Consider the following 17902-nt stretch of genomic DNA (forward strand, 5'->3'; position numbering starts at 1 on the left):
TCATGCATTTTTTCCTGGGTGACTGCTGAACAGCAGGCAGGACAAGGAGCCAGGAAAAGAGCAGTGACTAAGGCGCGGTCTCTGAGGGAGAAAAGTATCGGTCAGCACTGGGCTCTAGAGACAGAACGGCCTGAGACGGCCACGGGGGAGGGGACAGCAGAGCACTCGCCCTAAACGAAGGGAGACCCAAGCCACGCTGGAAATGGCGGAAGAGCAGACTCAGCGATCACACCGAGTTCAAGGTCAGCGATCGCACGGAGCACGCGCTTAACTTCTTCAAGGAGCAGTGGGAGCGCTGGTGTGGCCAGCGGAGCGAGCGAGACGTTCTAGAAGATGAAGGCAGAGAGGTAGGTGAGATGGAGGGCCGCACTAGTCAACGAGCAAGGGGGCTGGCCATGGAACAGAGCCCGGCCTGAGGACCTGTGAAGAGAGGACGCGGGAATTTGCAAGGCCAGCGTCCCTAGCGCGGAGCCAGCGTGGAGCCAGCATGGAGGAAGCGGCAGGAGACGAGGACTGCGAGGGCGTCAGAAACTCTGGAGCTGGCTCTGGGTGGATGAGGAGCTACTAGAGGTTTCTAAGCAGGAACGATTTACACATTTCATTGGATGTTTACATTTTAAAAGATCCACCAGCAAATCCCAAGAGCTCTACCCTAAAAGTGTATCCCTGTACGACTGCTCCTCATGCCCCCACTGCCACTCGCCTAGTCCGCCACATCTGTGATTTCTGCCTGGGTTACTGCCGTCACGTTCATGTTTCCCGTGTCTATCCAACTAAAGCGGAATTTCACGCAGGTCTGGAGAGAGCAGAGAGAGAGGAAAAGAGACCCCTGGAGCCGGCCGAACTTAGAAGCTAAGCAGAAGAGGCCTGATGGTCAGCAGAGGCGGGGAGGACCGTTCCCGCTGGGGGCCTGGTCTCCGGGAGGCTGAGTGAGGGAGTGTGTGGACGGGAGGGAGGGACCGACGGGGGCAGCTGCCGCGGGCTCTGGACTGCAGGACGAAGACGAGCCCGCCGGGGGTTCGGAGTAAAGCATTAAAGCCGGACCCTCAGAAAGCTGGGCGCTGTGCTTTGAACCATGAAATATTTGAGAATGTGTTTTTAAACGGATTCATATACTGTTATGTGCAAAATTTTACATTTCCACCATTAGAAAGAATAAACACGCAATTTAAAACCTATTTACTTACTATTGTCTTCCTTCTGTTTTAATTATTAGGAGGTGAGTTTTACTCTTTTATAAACATTTTTGCTTTATACATTTTGAAAAATATCTTTAGGAATTTACAAGTTTAAGAGTTATATCTATTTCTGTACATATTACTTTTTTTTTATTTTTTAGGCGAGGCAACCCTTGGTTGACCTCACAGATTGCAAGGACCCTGTCAGCTTACAATCCCTTATTTTTTGTTTTTCACGCCTACAGCACCTGGTCCTCCTAGGTGGTCTCCCATCCAAGTACTAGCCAGGCCCGACCGTGCTTAGCTTCCGAGATCAGACGGAATCGGGCACGTTCAAGGTGGCATGGCCGTAGACTGTACATATTAAATTCTTGATGAGCCTTTTATTATAGTACGTAGTTGGCCTCTACATCCCTAATAATGCTTGCCGGTCTTAGAACTTTTTGCACAGGATATTAATAGAACAATTCCAATCCACCCCCGCCCCACTAGTTAGTGGGTAGTGAAATCCTTTCGTCTGTCTACCTATTCATGTATCTACCTACCTACCCATCTATCTAAATGAAGTAGAACAGAATGACACTAAAGAGAAAACGTTAGGTTTTTGTGTAAAGAGTAAGACTAAGAATAGTTTTGTAGAATATTTATGTAGATCCATCACATATAAATAGTTCTAAGATATATGCATGTACATGTGTACTGATCTTTAGGTAAAACCTTCTTCCTCCTGCAAATCAAAGAAAAACGTGTGGCCATCTCTGTTTTGGATAGCTCTTACAAACACAGCTGGCTGGAACGTACTTTTTAATCACACACCAATAATCTGTCCGCTTCCGGTCAGTCCACCCGCATTTACTTCTAAAATCTTACTTGTGACTCCCACGTGCCCGTCTCCTCGTGCCTTTTCTCCACTTCTTGCTTCTGTCGTTGGCTGCATTTCGCTCACATCTACTTAGGCATCTGTTGAAGTTATAAACTCTAACACTAACGTTTTAGCTGTTACCCTAAGATATCATTTTAAAACTTCACTGACAGAGCTTTAATTCTCACCACCTTTTCTGACATGCGTCTAGTTCTATTTTTTAAATATTAAAACAATCCGTTCTTTACATTATTTTTGTTGTTAGAGCCAATGCTTACTTGGAGCCACCCCATTTTCTGCTGGCGTCCCTTCCTGCATCCGAGACCCTCCGCCGGAAACCACTCTCCTTTCCCCTGAAAATGCTCGCAGGGGGTTCCTGCGGTGGCAAACTCTCCAAGGAAAATATCTGTCACCCAGTTCTTTAACGGTAGTTTAACCAGGCAAACAAATACAGGGGGCCAGCGACTCTTTCTCACCACTTCGAATGTATTAGTCCACTATTTTCTTGGCATGACTGCTGAGCAGAAGTCCGAGTTTCTCTCTGCTTGCTTTTAACATCACCCTTTTTCTTTTAGACAGCACTGCCGTCTGGTAATCTGCCGAAGTGTGGATTTAGTTTCATTAACCCTGTTTGGGATTTTATGTTAATCCTCTACTTGAGGACTCCTATCATTCATGGATTCTAGAAAATTCTCAGCCATCTTCTCTGATTACTTCCTCTTCCTCGTTCCTTTTATTCTCTTCGTCTAGGGTTCTATCAGAAGCAGGCTGACCTTCCACTCTTCGCGCTGCATGAACTTGCTTCCGTATTTGCTATCTGGTCATCTCTCCACGCTTTGCTTTGGATCCACAACCCTGTTTACTAAGTTTTCAGCTCTACCTGATCTGCTGTTTTATCTATCCAACAATTTCTAGAACTTCTGTTTGGTTTTTTAAAAATCTGCTTGGTTATTTTTAATAGTTTTCTCTTCATCAGTGACACTTTAAATTCCCTCTCTTTTTAAATATATGGAACAATCAGCATTAACCCTCACACTCTGAAAACACCGCGACAGTATCAACCGCATCTCTGATTTCGCTGCATTTCCTCTCACTACCTCTCTCTACCTTCCCTCCACGCCGCCTTCACTAACCTTAGGAGCCTAGCTACACTCCCGGCGTGTCTAAGATCATATTATTCCTATCGAGACAGGCACACTGATTTTTAAAACCTGTATGTATTATGCATTCAGACAGCTAAATTTAAGTCAAAGCTGTGTCACAAACTATTTATGTAAATGCAACTTAAATCAATTTTGTTGGGCCTGTTTTCATTTGTAAAATAGGGTTTAAGGTTTTGGAAGCATGAAATGAAATACACATTTTACAAATTATGAATATACAATTACAAATAGCATATAGCTGGCACAGCACCTGGTTCTTAGCAGCCACTCAGGGGTGACAATATATCAGCACCATCACCCTCATTGTCATCGGTATGAGCAGCAGCAGCAGCATCTTCACGACCTTTCATCTGAGCAGGGTCGGCCTATGTGAACCTCTATCTAACCCAGCCCAAACTTTTCTTATTTTGAAGATTCACGCTCCATTTCATAAAGTACTGCCTACTCTACTTGAAATAAGGTAAAATAAATTGCCTTGAAAGAACAAAAACAAAGCTCCTATACTCAAGAGAGTTACACTCAACGAACATTTTACGGAGCATAAAAAAACATTATAATGAATGTTTTTAATACATCCAATTATAATGCCTCTACATGTCTACATAAATTAAGAGGACAACAGAACTGTGTTACATAAAAAGACCTGCAGGTATGTTAAACTAATTATTAAATATTCTTAGTTCTTAAACACTTGTTTGATTAACTGACTAAATAGCTGGAGGTCGAGTTTTCACTAGCCCTTGATGGAAACCAACCACACCACATTGTCATGGACTATCTCGTCTGCTCAGCTGTAGCTCCTTGATAAGTCTGAAGACGCGAGTATATTTCTTAGATAAAGTCTATCACTAGCGTAAGATTTTATTCAACTAGAGATTTACGAGTCCAAAAATGTTGGCTTTTCTTTGCAAATGTCTAATTAACGCAGATGCTTGGCTTGAAGCTGCTACATGTGAACGCCCTCTTCCATCTACAATCCCCCCATTCCTGCGGCATTATCGATAAACACATGAGCCCCCTTCTTACGAGTTACACTTCAATCCAATGTCCGTGTTTTAAATGTAGGCTTCCCTACCAGCCTGTCGGTTTATGCAGTAATGAAAGATACCATTAGGAGAGAACCACGGACAGGGCGATTGTCGGGAACGCTCTCCACTCACCTGGGATCATCTCGGTTTCATTACGGTCAGCAGGAGTGACTAGGAGATCACTTCCTGACTTAACGCCCTATGTGAACAGCAAACACACCCTGGGCGCAATAAAGCAAGCTATGCGGTCCATTAATATGATAATTAGGTGTGGTCTCCTCAGGGCGCGTCAAGTCCTGCCATACACCAGGATGCCAATGGAACAGAAAGGCAAGGAATCAGGGCCGGAGTCCTTAGCGTAGAGGCTGAAGCCAAGAGGCACTGACGAGGGGAGGGGAGTGTGTCCAGCAGAAGCCCAGCGCAGCAGAATGAGTCAGACGCTCAGGCAGTCAAGTCAGTGGGGCCCAAAGACAGATTAAACACGAGTGCAGAAGGGATCGCTGGTTAACAGACATCAGCCGACTTTACACAGGAGTTGCAATGACAGTCAGTGTGAAAATTAAGCAAAGACATTCACCCTCTTGTGCGCGATTTACTATACAGAACAAAGCAAGCGTGAGTGACACCAAAGTAGGTTTGTAAGCTTACTTCCACTCCTCTGGTGGGTGTGCAAGTTCATACTTCTCCCTCACGTTGGAGACACCCATATCCAAATGGAGCCAGTGAACCTCCTCGGACCGCAGGTGACTGAGGCGAAATCCATAGCAGGCCACGTGCTTTACTTTGTGACTGTCCACTATCTTCTGAATGATGCCCTAAAACATACCCCCCACAGAAATGACTGTTATAAACAAAAAACCGGATGCTAAAAATTAATGCAATGTTCATTTCTTTTTGTTACTTATCAGAAATCTTTGGTAAAAGAGTGTCAAGTTGAATAAATCACTTAATTTGACTCAGGAATCATTTTTCTCATATAGTATTTTCACGAACAAGAAAAAGTTCAGACGCAAAAGGAGGCTCTCGCCCTTCCCTTTTATTTCCTGATGAACAAGGCACGGACACTAACAACACATTTCTGCAGCTCCCCCTTTGCCAAAACCTGGCAAAGCACCACCCTTCGGGTGTCACTTGCTGAGGACCAGGCCCCAGGAGGGTTACACTTTCTGAACCAAGGAGAGCTCACTGTTCGAGACCAGGCTGCAATTAATACTGTTTCTTTAAAAACACTCCTTCAGAAACACACGAGGGAGTTTTTCTGATAACAGCGATGATACATGACGTCATCTGAAGTTGGCCCGAACCAACCTACTGGCTCTCTCTAGATTAATGAGCTGCAATTTAAAAAAGCCCCTGAATCTGATGCTTCTCACACACGTGGCCCGTGAGTTCAGCACGGTGAAGGTAAACCGTGAAGGTCTTCAGGGAAGGCTCCCTAGAGAAAGTGAAGCTTTTCCCGGAGCTGTGCACAGGGAAGCCGCAGACGTGACCCTTGGCCTGCACCTGCGCAGGTGTGGAAGTCACGGGCAGATGCTGGTGAGCAGGCACATACGTGGACCTCACCTGGGAACGTGATGGACACCACCCGCTGCCCTTATGTGAGGCCGTGCTTATCACAGTCCCTGCAATCTCCTCGGTCTGTTAGGCCATAAAGTTTTTTAAATGATGTTGATATTAATATGAAAACATCTGCTAAGGAAAATCATCACTGGTTTTTAAAAATTAGCAATTAACTGAAGCTATCATCTAACTTAAATGTCACACACATCTTAGAAGTTCCTGCACACAGTAGCTGCTACAGTGTGATGCCACTGATCACGGCAGTCCCCGGTCCTCACCACAGGAAATATAAACAATGACACACACTACACAGGGAAACTGACGAGGACCCAGTAAGGGCAAGTCCTGTGCTGCGTTCCCGGTGCCTGCATGGGCCTGCCTCCCTTTGAGATGCTCGGTTTCGGGCACAAGGTTTGTACCAAGCACAGGGAAGCGGTGGGGGGAGGGGCGGAGGAAGAAGGTAAACATGGTAGCAGAGAGAAGGCAGGAACAAAGGACCAGGCTGGGAAGAGTCGAAGACGGCGTATACAGAAGAATTCCCGCGGGGACCGGAAGGATGGGTGGATCTGAGATAGGCAGAAAATGTCCTTTTAGGCTTTAGGATTCAAGGCCAGGAATTTCTAACAAGGCCACCGTGAATGACAGCGCAGGCTGTGCCCTGCCCGAGGGCGCCCAGCCAAGGCAGCCAGTAGGAGCCGAACTCCAGCCCGGGCTCCGGCCCTGAAGTCTGGTGCCGTGGGGCAGGGACCTGCCTAGAGGAAGGGCCTCCTTCTTCTGGTAACTCGCTCACAGGCGACTTCTGCATCTCCTCCGGGCCAGCACACGGTCCCTGAGCTGCGGAGGATGGGCACTGGCGCCGCTTTCAAATGCCCACAAAGGTGCCTTTGTCCTCCTGCCTCAGCTCTGCCCGCTCGCTACCCAGGGCACGCCAACGCCAGCCACCCTGACGGAAACACAGGTCCCCTCTGCGCTGCGCACGGCTCGCTGCTACGGCTGCCCCCACCGCGCTGCCTGTCCCACCGCCTGTCCCAGTGCCCTTGTCCGACCTTCTAAGGGCAGGGCAGGAACCATCTCTCAACACCCCAGGAGAAACCCCACCTTCTCTGGGCACCCGCTCCGATGACCCTTCACGCAAAGATGACCTTCACATCCTCAGAACCCACGGGGCACACACAGGGGCCCATCTGCAGAGAGGCAGAATCGACTCGAGAAGCCCAGTCCAGAACTCTGGAGCTCATTAGCGGAAAAGCGGGTCCCAGCTTCGGAGTTCCATGGGACAGACAGAATTTTAGTGAGTTCACTTGACCGTGCTGCCCAAGGCCGCCCAGAAGGACTCCGAGTTCGGGCTGCCGTAACGAGACTCCCACAGTGCACGCCCGTGTGACGAAACGAGGCTGCAGCTTTTACTCTCCACGACAAAATTAAAAGCAATAATAGAGACGTTTCTTTTTATTTCATGTTTCGCTTTCTCATTCCGCCTCCATGTTGTGTTCTGTCCTGTTTCCCATTCTCCAACACTATGACAAACCTCATCTCTGACTCAGCGTGGACAGCAGCCAAATTTATGACCATGTTGGTAATTAAATAATGATGCCAAATGCATAAACTCAGTGACTTAAATAATTTTGAGTACCAAATATTTGGTTCTGGATAACTGAACAAATAACTTCGGAAAAGTGGCTGTCTCTGGGGAGCTCAAAGAACTGGGTTACAATATGCCGCTAAAAGTAGCTGAATTAAATTTAAATTTCTCCTCCTGGCTTTGAAGGCTCATGACAACCTAGTATACAAATCAATACTCGGCTACGCTGAAATCTCCGTTTACCCATTTATATTATATCCCAAACTTTGAGAATATACAACTTTCCTGATTAAATTCTCATATTGGACATTCATGGTAAAATAACTCTCCTTAAGGAAGATGATAAAAGAAGCCAATGCTTACATCTTATCAACAACATAACATTGAGTGCACACAGCCATCTTACTACTGGTGGATAATTATTTTCTTTTTTACTTGTCTTGGGGGACAAAGGGCGGTGAAAATGCAAATACTACTATGAATACCCTTCCAGCTGCTGCCGTACACACGGAGAAACGCTGCTTAGAAACAGACGCGCTAGGTCAAAAGCTACGTAAACTGTAACATTTTAATGAAGACAGCCAAAATGTACACCAAAACCACACCAATTACACTTGATACATAATATCAATACTGGTTGAAATCGATCTCAAAACGGTTATCACCTTGATGGACCATCACAGGGAGTCGGGGACACTTCTCTGTTGTTATAATTTACACTTCCCTGAATACTTGCTAATGAGATGAAGCTGTAATTTTGCTTGTTTCTAACAGTTCCTTTTATGATTTGGCTGGGCACTTATCTTTTAGACAGTGCTTGGGAAGCAATGACCTTTTCCCACCGGTAGAAAGAAGCCACGCAACCTCCTCCTTCGTGCGCGTTCACTCGTGAGTGCTCGTGCGCTCATCCGTTGAGCGAACACATAAAGGGCCCGGCGCGCGCACGGTGCGGGCGGACCAGGGATGGCTACGACATGATCCTCACCCTCCGCTCTCTCCCTCGTAGGAGAAAGACGTGATGATGACTGCATGCGAAGGGGTAACTGGTCTGTGGCAGGGTGAGGCAGGGACAGGACAGCTATCTCCTCACAGGTAACCTGCAACAATTCTGTATTTATTACTAGAGGAGACATGAACACTGTTCGTCTCTTCCTCTTAAGAATGACCACATATTGTCACCACTTCTGATTTGTCTTTTATAATGTCCAGTGGTTGTCCTTCTGTGTGTTTCTTCTGGTCACGTCCAGGAAGCTGAGCAGTCTTAACTGTTCTTCTCCGGCCGCACGTGGGCTGGTGGGCACCTGTCATTGCTCAGGTGCCACAGCAAGACCCGGAAATCCAGCGGCCGATTCGTGTCCTGCTACTGGCTGAGCGGCTAACGGGGGGCAAGCCCAGTCCAGAACTCTGGAGCTCATTAGCGGAAAAGCGGGTCCCAGCTTCGGAGTTCCATGGGACAGACAGAATTTTAGTGAGTTCACTTGACCGTGCTGCCCAAGGCCGCCCAGAAGGACTCCGAGTTCGGGCTGCCGTAACGAGACTCCCACAGTGCACGCCCGTGTGACGAAACGAGGCTGCAGCTTTTACTCTCCACGACAAAATTAAAAGCAATAATAGAGACGTTTCTTTTTATTTCATGTTTCGCTTTCTCATTCCGCCTCCATGTTGTGTTCTGTCCTGTTTCCCATTCTCCAACACTATGACAAACCTCATCTCTGACTCAGCGTGGACAGCAGCCAAATTTATGACCATGTTGGTAATTAAATAATGATGCCAAATGCATAAACTCAGTGACTTAAATAATTTTGAGTACCAAATATTTGGTTCTGGATAACTGAACAAATAACTTCGGAAAAGTGGCTGTCTCTGGGGAGCTCAAAGAACTGGGTTACAATATGCCGCTAAAAGTAGCTGAATTAAATTTAAATTTCTCCTCCTGGCTTTGAAGGCTCATGACAACCTAGTATACAAATCAATACTCGGCTACGCTGAAATCTCCGTTTACCCATTTATATTATATCCCAAACTTTGAGAATATACAACTTTCCTGATTAAATTCTCATATTGGACATTCATGGTAAAATAACTCTCCTTAAGGAAGATGATAAAAGAAGCCAATGCTTACATCTTATCAACAACATAACATTGAGTGCACACAGCCATCTTACTACTGGTGGACAATTATTTTCTTTTTTACTTGTCTTGGGGGACAAAGGGTGGTGAAAATGCAAATACTACTATGAATACCCTTCCAGCTGCTGCCGTACACACGGAGAAACGCTGCTTAGAAACAGACGCGCTAGGTCAAAAGCTACGTAAACTGTAACATTTTAATGAAGACAGCCAAAATGTACACCAAAACCACACCAATTACACTTGATACATAATATCAATACTGGTTGAAATCGATCTCAAAACGGTTATCACCTTGATGGACCATCACAGGGAGTCGGGGACACTTCTCTGTTGTTATAATTTACACTTCCCTGAATACTTGCTAATGAGATGAAGCTGTAATTTTGCTCTTGTTTCTAAGTTCCTTTTATGATTTGGCTGGGCACTTATCTTTTAGACAGTGCTTGGGAAGCAATGACCTTTTCCCACCGGTAGAAAGAAGCCACGCAACCTCCTCCTTCGTGCGCGTTCACTCGTGAGTGCTCGTGCGCTCATCCGTTGAGCGAACACATAAAGGGCCCGGCGCGCGCACGGTGCGGGCGGACCAGGGATGGCTACGACATGATCCTCACCCTCCGCTCTCTCCCTCGTAGGAGAAAGACGTGATGATGACTGCATGCGAAGGGGTAACTGGTCTGTGGCAGGGTGAGGCAGGGACAGGACAGCTATCTCCTCACAGGTAACCTGCAACAATTCTGTATTTATTACTAGAGGAGACATGAACACTGTTCGTCTCTTCCTCTTAAGAATGACCACATATTGTCACCACTTCTGATTTGTCTTTTATAATGTCCAGTGGTCGTCCTTCTGTGTGTTTCTTCTGGTCACGTCCAGGAAGCTGAGCAGTCTTAACTGTTCTTCTCCGGCCGCACGTGGGCTGGTGGGCACCTGTCATTGCTCAGGTGCCACAGCAAGACCCGGAAATCCAGCGGCCGATTCGTGTCCTGCTCCTGGCTGAGCGGCTAACGGGAGCCCCAAAACTCCCCCAGGACAGAGCGCGGCCTCCTGACGGTGCAGTCACGCTCAGCTCCCTGCTGCTGAGCACGAACGGGCTGACGCTCACAGTCACTGCACAGCTCAAGTCTCAGGTGGCTCTCACGGGGCTGAAATGGAAGTGTCACCAGGGAGGAGCGGCTTTCTAACTTTCTAGAGGTTCCAGGCTGGCCTTGTCCGGCTGCCAGAGGCACCTGCATTCCTCGGCTCGCGGTCCCCTTCCTCCATCCTCAAAGCCAGCAACACTGCATCTCGTCTCTCTTCTGGAGTCACCTCCCTCGAACCACAGCCAGAAAAGGGCTGCTGCCTTGAAGGGCTCATAATCTCTCCATCTCAAGGCCCTTAACCTTAGTCACACGTGCAGTCCCCTCTGCCATGTAAGGTGCTGGGGGTTAGGACGTGGACATCTTTAGGGGCCGGTGTTCTGCTACCACGATTGCTGTCTCTACGCTGTACTGATAAAGACCTCTTTCTCACGTCCTGCTGTCTCGGCCTCCCCTTCTTAAGGCTGCTTTGGAGTCTACTTGCTGCTTAAGGCTTTTCTTTCTAGCTCTCTTCCTAGATGGTCCTCTCCATCCGTGAAAGAAATACTTTAACTTCCTAAGAACTTTATAGCTCTTTCTGGCACCAAAATTATTTGAATCCATAATAATCAGCGTTCAAGTTTTTAAGGCTGCATCCACCTGCTCCTCGATCAGAGGACAGCTTACATGTACGATCTATTAATGACACGTAACGATACACAATGGGGACCACGGGACTGCCGCAGACAAAGTCCTCCTGGCCACTGTCTGTGGCCAAACTCGGGACACTGCCCGAAGGTCTCCTTCCCCAACGGTGACCAGACGTTCTTGACACAGGATAACTCTGCTCACGAAAGTCGTAACTCGTAAGTTGCACGTCTCCATTCCAATCAGAGAGCTAATGTCAAATTATCGGAATGTTACTTTCAACTACTATTCTCTTTCTGCTACCAGCTTGGTGACAAGTAGTAACACGAACCCGGCCGAGCAGAGTCACCTTTTAGCAAACTACACGGACTAAATACAGTGTATTTAATACCACAGGTTCAGGTAATTATGCGGCCTTTCTCTAACGGCTCACGAGGGCTACTGACACCTGAGAGTATGCTATACATTTATGAACCTTCCATGAACCTGTTAATAAATTCTGAGATGCTTTGGACATGACAAGAATATTGTCCAAGAATTTAATTGCTACTTATTGTTAGCAGTATTAGAATGTATTTGCTTAAATTTGATAAGTCTGGGCATAAAGCGAGTTGTTCTAGGCCTTGCAATTTTAAAAACCATAATAATAAGATAGAGATGAAGGTCTGATAGAAATATCAGTAAGACCAGGTACGGTTTCGGATGGGTGTAACCTCTGACTATCAATACTGTTTCTTTTGTGATTAGCCTATTAAGGCTTCCGCCACAGTAACCGAGTTTCCTCATTTGTTTCTCTCAGAAATACCCCATTGCATCTAGGATTTCATGTCATTCAAAAAGGTATGTTGAGCACGTGCTGCAAGCCTGCCAGGCGCTGCTGAAGAGGCTGGCGACAGCGCCACGAGGCAGGAAGGAGGCTGCTGTCACAGAGCTGACCGTCTAGCGGAGGAAAGCGGACGGCAAGTGAGCAGTTATGAAGCAAGGTGATTTCGATAAGGAGAAACCATCTGAAGAAAATACAACCGACCAGGGTGATGGGACCAGAAGAGGTGGGGGAGGGGCGTTCTTGGGCTGGGCAGACATGAGAGGCAGTCACGGGAAGTAAGCATCAAGGAGCAAGGAGGAGCCAGACCCTGTAGGTCCTTGGAGGCCGCCAAAGTAATCTGCCACTACTGGTTAGAAGAGTGGCTGGCACGTTAGAAAAAGTCCAGGAAGTGGAAAGCAAAAGTGAGTGACCAGTCGGACAGAGGTCCCAGGGCCTGATGGGCAAGGACGGGGAGGGGCCCTGAGGACTTGCGTGTTCACTGAGCCAGACGGGAAGGCCCTGGAAGGCCCTCAGTGGGCTGACGTGCTCTGGCGTTCGTCTTAGCGGGGCCGTTCTGGCTGCTGGGCTGTGAGCACCCTGCGAGGGACGTGGGGAAGGCGGGGCGTCGGGAGACCACGGGATGATGTCCGAGAGAGAAAGGCACAGCGGCAGAGGTCGAAGATGATGGGGGCGGGGTTAGTTAACATACTGGCTATGGGGTGTAAGCAAAAGAGGAACGAAAGCTTACTCCAAGGGACCCCAGGGTGCGAGAAGGGAAAGCCCCAGACCGAAGCCCTGGGCAGCTCCTCCGGAGGAAGAAGTATGAAGACAGGGAAGCGGGGTGCAGGCGCGCTGGGTGCCGCTAAGGGAGAAAGTGAGAACGAGGCCAGTCGGGACGGGGGGCCGGACGTGGCGCAGGCAGGGCTGCCGTGATCTGTGGTCGCGGCTCTAAGAGCCTGTGACACGAGAGGGGTGTCGGGGAGGCTGCACTCAAGACGGCCAGGATGACGCGGACCGCTGTCCCCGGCAGCCTCCTGCAGCTCCTTTCCGGGGTCACGATTTCTCATGCTCCATTATGCCCCCTCGTCGCTTTTTCACAGACAGCCTCTGGCATTCACCTTCTCCACCCTGATTTCTCTGCGGAAGACTTCACGCCGCGCCGTCGTGACCGACGTTTCATCTGGGGCAGGCCTCGAGGGACGAGATCGCCCCAGCCCTGTGAAGACCCTGTTCCAACGTTTCCCCGCATCGGGCGTCGCTGACGAAAGGTCTGCTGGAAGTGCCATTCTTTCCGTAAGCAGGAGACGGCTCTGACAGCCTCTGGAACTCTCTCTACCCTCCTGACATTCTGAAGTGTCACTCCGACGTTTCCAGAGGGCAGCCTCGCTCAGCTCGGTCCGGCTCGGCTCTTCCCTTCACCCCTCGCCCATCTCCATGGTACCGACACGTGGCCTTGGCCACGGCCAAGGTAAGCGCTGTCCGCAGCCACGGCCTCCCAACTGTCGACGGCAGAGCGCTCCGGCCCGTCGGGGTGGTTCATAATCACAATCGGATTTCTGACGTGTGCCTGACTTTGGTGGCACCTGGGCAGTTAGGCAGGTCAGGGCTGGTTACTGGACGTCAGGGGCCCACCTGCCCGTCTCACAAACCCCGCCACCAAGGCTTAGGCCTCCGCCGACGCAGGTGCCCCACGCGTGCGCCGGTGACAGCTGCTGAGTGTCCGCGGCCACGAGGCCTGCACCCCAGGACCCTCCGCTCCTTGCGTGCCGCTGCTCACTGCTGCTGCCCTGTCAACAGCGGAGTTCCATGAGTCCTTGTCGGCAGCCCGACATTTAAGCCGTTAATGCATAATTAGCACGTATAGACAAAGGAGTAAAATTTATTAACTGGAACATGAGAAATAAAACCTCTCTAACGAACTACTATAAGAATCCAGACACATTCCTGATGAAAATAAATCTTTTGACTTCTGCAAAGGTTTCGTTCTTCTGACCCAGGCAGTCTCTCTGATGATTATTTGCCATGGAGCATAACTTTCAGCAGCAATATCACGCAAGCCACATGTTGTTTTTAAATTTCTAGTAACCACATTTAAAAAGAATAAAAAGAAACAGGTGAGTTCAATTTTGAAAGTATGTTTTATTTAACCTAAACACATCGAGAACATCACCGTTTCAACGTGCCATCGGAAACCGATGCGATATTTCACACTCGTTCCCACACTAAGTCTGAGCCCCAGTGTGCGTTTCGCATGTATGGAACGTCGGTTCAGACCAGCCACGGCCAACGGTCCACCAGCAGCGCACGGCAACGTCGGGCAGTGCGATGATAGCCTCGGACTGAACCTAATTATTTGGCGACTCTGGGTGATAAAAAGCTGTCTCCTTTCCGGAGATGGTGGGCATGGCTTCCTCTCTACCAGGATACGGTCCGTTTCTTTCTGCCACGTGGCTACACTCCCACTCTTAAGGGGTTCCGTTCTGAAGCCATCGGACCCTCGAATGCTGTACGAAGTTTCTTCCACTTCATTCTCACCTGACGACATGTGCTGCTCTCTGCATCCGTAACAGTCCTCTGTTTGACGCCTCTTCTCGGGGCGAAGGACGTCATGGCATGTTCTCTAGTACCACCTCGTGCAGCTCCATCCAGTAATTAATTTGTGACTAAATGAGTGCATTTTCAAATGTTACAGCGTTAGAGCATTCAATGAAAGTGGGTTATGAGAAATGCCACTTTCCGTCACAGTGATCCTATAGCATGTGGATATCATGCTATTCCAGGAAAGGACTGTGGCAAACCAATGCCAATCGAGATTTCTCAGCCCCAAGCTGAGAATCATCGACTGATGAGAGTAACTGATTTCCAACATTTATTGATTGCTATGAAATGAAACACCCTGCTTTTTGGCATATAGATTTGCTTGTGCTCATCTTCACAAGTTTGATAAACGTGTTCTCATAACTTGCGTAGCTGTATCCAACATAAATTGTTCTGCACGTGGATATTCTGATTTCTGGTAGGTTTTCAACACCGGCTAAAGGCTGACAGGTGCCCAGTGATCACGGCTCCCTCCATGTGTCCAAACTCTCGTGCGCAATAAGTATAGTACTAATATGGGACACTCGTCATGAACTATTGCCAAGGTGAATCTGATATAATATATCTTGAACATTTGCTAAACATCTGTTTGAAGTCATAATCTTTGAAAGATTCCCCTCATGTACAAATGCTCTAAGTTCATTAAGGCTGATGCAATGATTGAAAGATTTTCCTCATTCACTGTATCTGAAATTTATAAAGCGGAGAGCACACACTAAGGGCCTTCCCATGAGCATTACATTCGCAAGGTTTCTCTGACTGACGCGAAGGGAGAACACTGGCCGCAGGCCCTTCTACCAAGTGACCGTGTTTATAAGGTTAAATATATAACGGAACTGTAGAAACACTAGAAAGAGCCAGCAAGCTTCAAAAAAAGTGTATAAAGAGACACGATTATATTTCAATTACAGCACATGAATATGTATTAAGGCGTATTTCCATCCAGGATGATTGAGTCTCCTTTTAATAATTAATCCACTTGAATAGTCGGTATTGCAATATTACGGAGATACCAGAAAATTAGATATAATTCAAATGTAATATTGTAGCCTGAATTCTAAATTCTACCATTACCTTTTCGTTTAAAACTAGTTAAGACATGTAAGTTAAAGAGTAGCAAATTAATTAGTTTCATTATTATAAGAACAAAGGAGGGAAAAAAGATTTATCTGTTCATCCTAGTCACTGGACACTTGTCCCTGAAAGATGATTATGGACTAAGTGGAGGGGGCAGGAAGGAGGAGGCGTTTCTTTAACATCTGAGCAAAGTAAACACTCTCTGAATATTTACATACCGAACTGGGTTTTCTGAACTCGCAGTGCGCCCTTCCCAGGCCTCACTAGCAAACCGCGCAGGCCACGCGTCTCCCACAGCTCACCGCCACCTCTCACTCGCCGCCCGAAGGGACCCTGCCCAGGCTCACGCCCACGTCCAGGGAGCGCTCCTGCGGGCGTCCTGCCACGTGGAACGCCTGGGGAAGCACCTCCGCACTGACTGCAGCCAGGGCCATGGTGTCGCTCCCCCAGGAGACTGGGAGCTGGACAGCCAGGGACCTCTTCTATCTCCAGAACCTGGCGAGTGTCTGGTACGTAGAAAATGGTCAACGATTTTTAAGAAACTACCTATCTGGTGTCATGCGAATACTTTCACCTTACACTCTCTAGAAAATAACTTTCTTATAAGTATTAGAGGCTTTTTAAATTGCTTTGTTTTTTGTTTGTGTCCTTCGAAGAAGTAAAAAGAAACCCATGGGAGAAAAACAAGTCGATGGCGATACAGAAATACAGTATGACTCGGTTATCATTTTCCCAAGAAATTTCACAACGACTGAAATGCTAGTCGGTCACATGTCACCTGAATAAATGTTATAAATAAAAAGTGAGCACTGTAATATGGGAGTAGAGATTACTGCTTTCTCTTCTTGGGAAACACCATGAACGTTTAATCTGAACAGACACTGAAGATGTCGCCTGGAAGAGCACACTTACCCTGACGTCGGTAGCGTCCCCATGCCTGATGATACTGGCCCAGGTGGTTGGCTCGCTGTTGCTCTCAAAATAATGAAAGACCTTGAGCACGCGCTCCATCGCTCCAGGGGAGCGTTCCACACCTGTACCCAGGTGAGTCTTGGCACTCGAATTCGGTGTGTGATTCAAGTTCGGGTCGAGGTAAGCAGCTGCCATTCTTTTGCTAGATGCTAGGTACCTGTCATATTCTGTACGAGAAAAAAATCATTTTCATCAGACGATATTTGAAATCTGATTAAAATGTGATGTCGATACTTACATTACCAACGCTGTTCTACATTCTCTCCGCACGGTAAGTGATCACGCGGACAGAATATAAAAGTGAGCATGAGGACAACTGGGACCTAATCCAACAAGATGATCCCTAGGTCTCCCCGCCCCCCAGGGCAGTACACCATTCACGGTGGTGGCGTAATAAATGTTTGCTAAACAAATTATTCAAAGGCCAGGAGCCCTGTTTCAGCTCTGTCAAAAATTCGCTGTCATCTATGAGTGATGAAACTTGGCCCTCCCCTTTTCTAAGTCACAGACTTTGAATCTGTGGGACGATCTCACAGGAAAACCAAACATGTTAACTTTGCTGCCTACTTCTGAAAACCTATACATGAAACACAAGTTTTCTTAACACAACAAAAATTCAGTGAGTAGTCATTATATACACTAGGCGTCAGTGATGAAAAATTATAGCTAAAACAAGGTCCTTCCACTTAGTCACTTTGCAGAAGTCAGACACGTCACAACAGAAAACAAAACCAAAAAGCATAAACAACTGAATTTTCAAAAAGTGTGGTAGGGGGCCTTCATTTGAATGTGAGGGAATACCTTGGGCAAGACTAAAACTCTCACCAAAAAACTCAGCAAAGCCACATTAAAACACCCCCCAAACAACGTTTAGGGTCCGAGACGGTCTGAGGCAACCAGATGACAGAGAAAGAGACATGAAGAGACAATGGCTGCCTTCTCCCGAAGGGCATTTGCCAATTCTGTACCTTCAAGAGCCTGAAGATCGCCCCCCCAAAAGGCACACATGAGTGAGAAACCAGCAGAGCTGCCGACAATGAGACCGAATCATGAGTGTGAGGGACCCCGGATTCTGGTGAGAAGGACGGGGTGAAGAACTGAGTCACACACCGCAGGTTCTCCCGTCAGGACAGTCGCCAGTCCTGAAACCCAGCCGGGGGGAAGGCGAGCAGAGTGAAGGGGAGACAGGGAGGGGGGACAGGGAGAGGGGACAGGGAGAGGGGACAGGGAGAGAGGACAGG

At 47.8% G+C, this 17902-nt stretch overlaps 1 protein-coding gene and 1 non-coding gene across 2 annotated transcripts in view; both read right to left on the reverse strand.

Annotated features, from left to right (window-relative positions):
• Nucleotides 1-17902, reverse strand: part of PTK2 (protein tyrosine kinase 2) — a 175948-nt gene that overhangs the window by 110758 nt on the left and 47288 nt on the right. The window contains exons 3-4 of the mRNA XM_025047590.1: nt 16602-16828; nt 4880-5046 (exon numbers count right to left, since the gene is read on the reverse strand). Of these exons, the coding sequence (XP_024903358.1) occupies nt 4880-5046; nt 16602-16796 (362 nt within the window). The 5' untranslated portion in view covers nt 16797-16828. The remainder of the gene's footprint in view (nt 1-4879; nt 5047-16601; nt 16829-17902) is intronic.
• On the reverse strand, nt 1415-1533 carry LOC112480549. Its single transcript, XR_003046649.1, has one exon. It is a non-coding gene; the product is annotated as a 5S ribosomal RNA (ribosomal RNA).

The sequence above is a fragment of the Pteropus alecto genome, unplaced genomic scaffold, assembly GCF_000325575.1.
Source record: "Pteropus alecto unplaced genomic scaffold, ASM32557v1 scaffold105, whole genome shotgun sequence".
Lineage (NCBI taxonomy): Eukaryota > Metazoa > Chordata > Mammalia > Chiroptera > Pteropodidae > Pteropus > Pteropus alecto.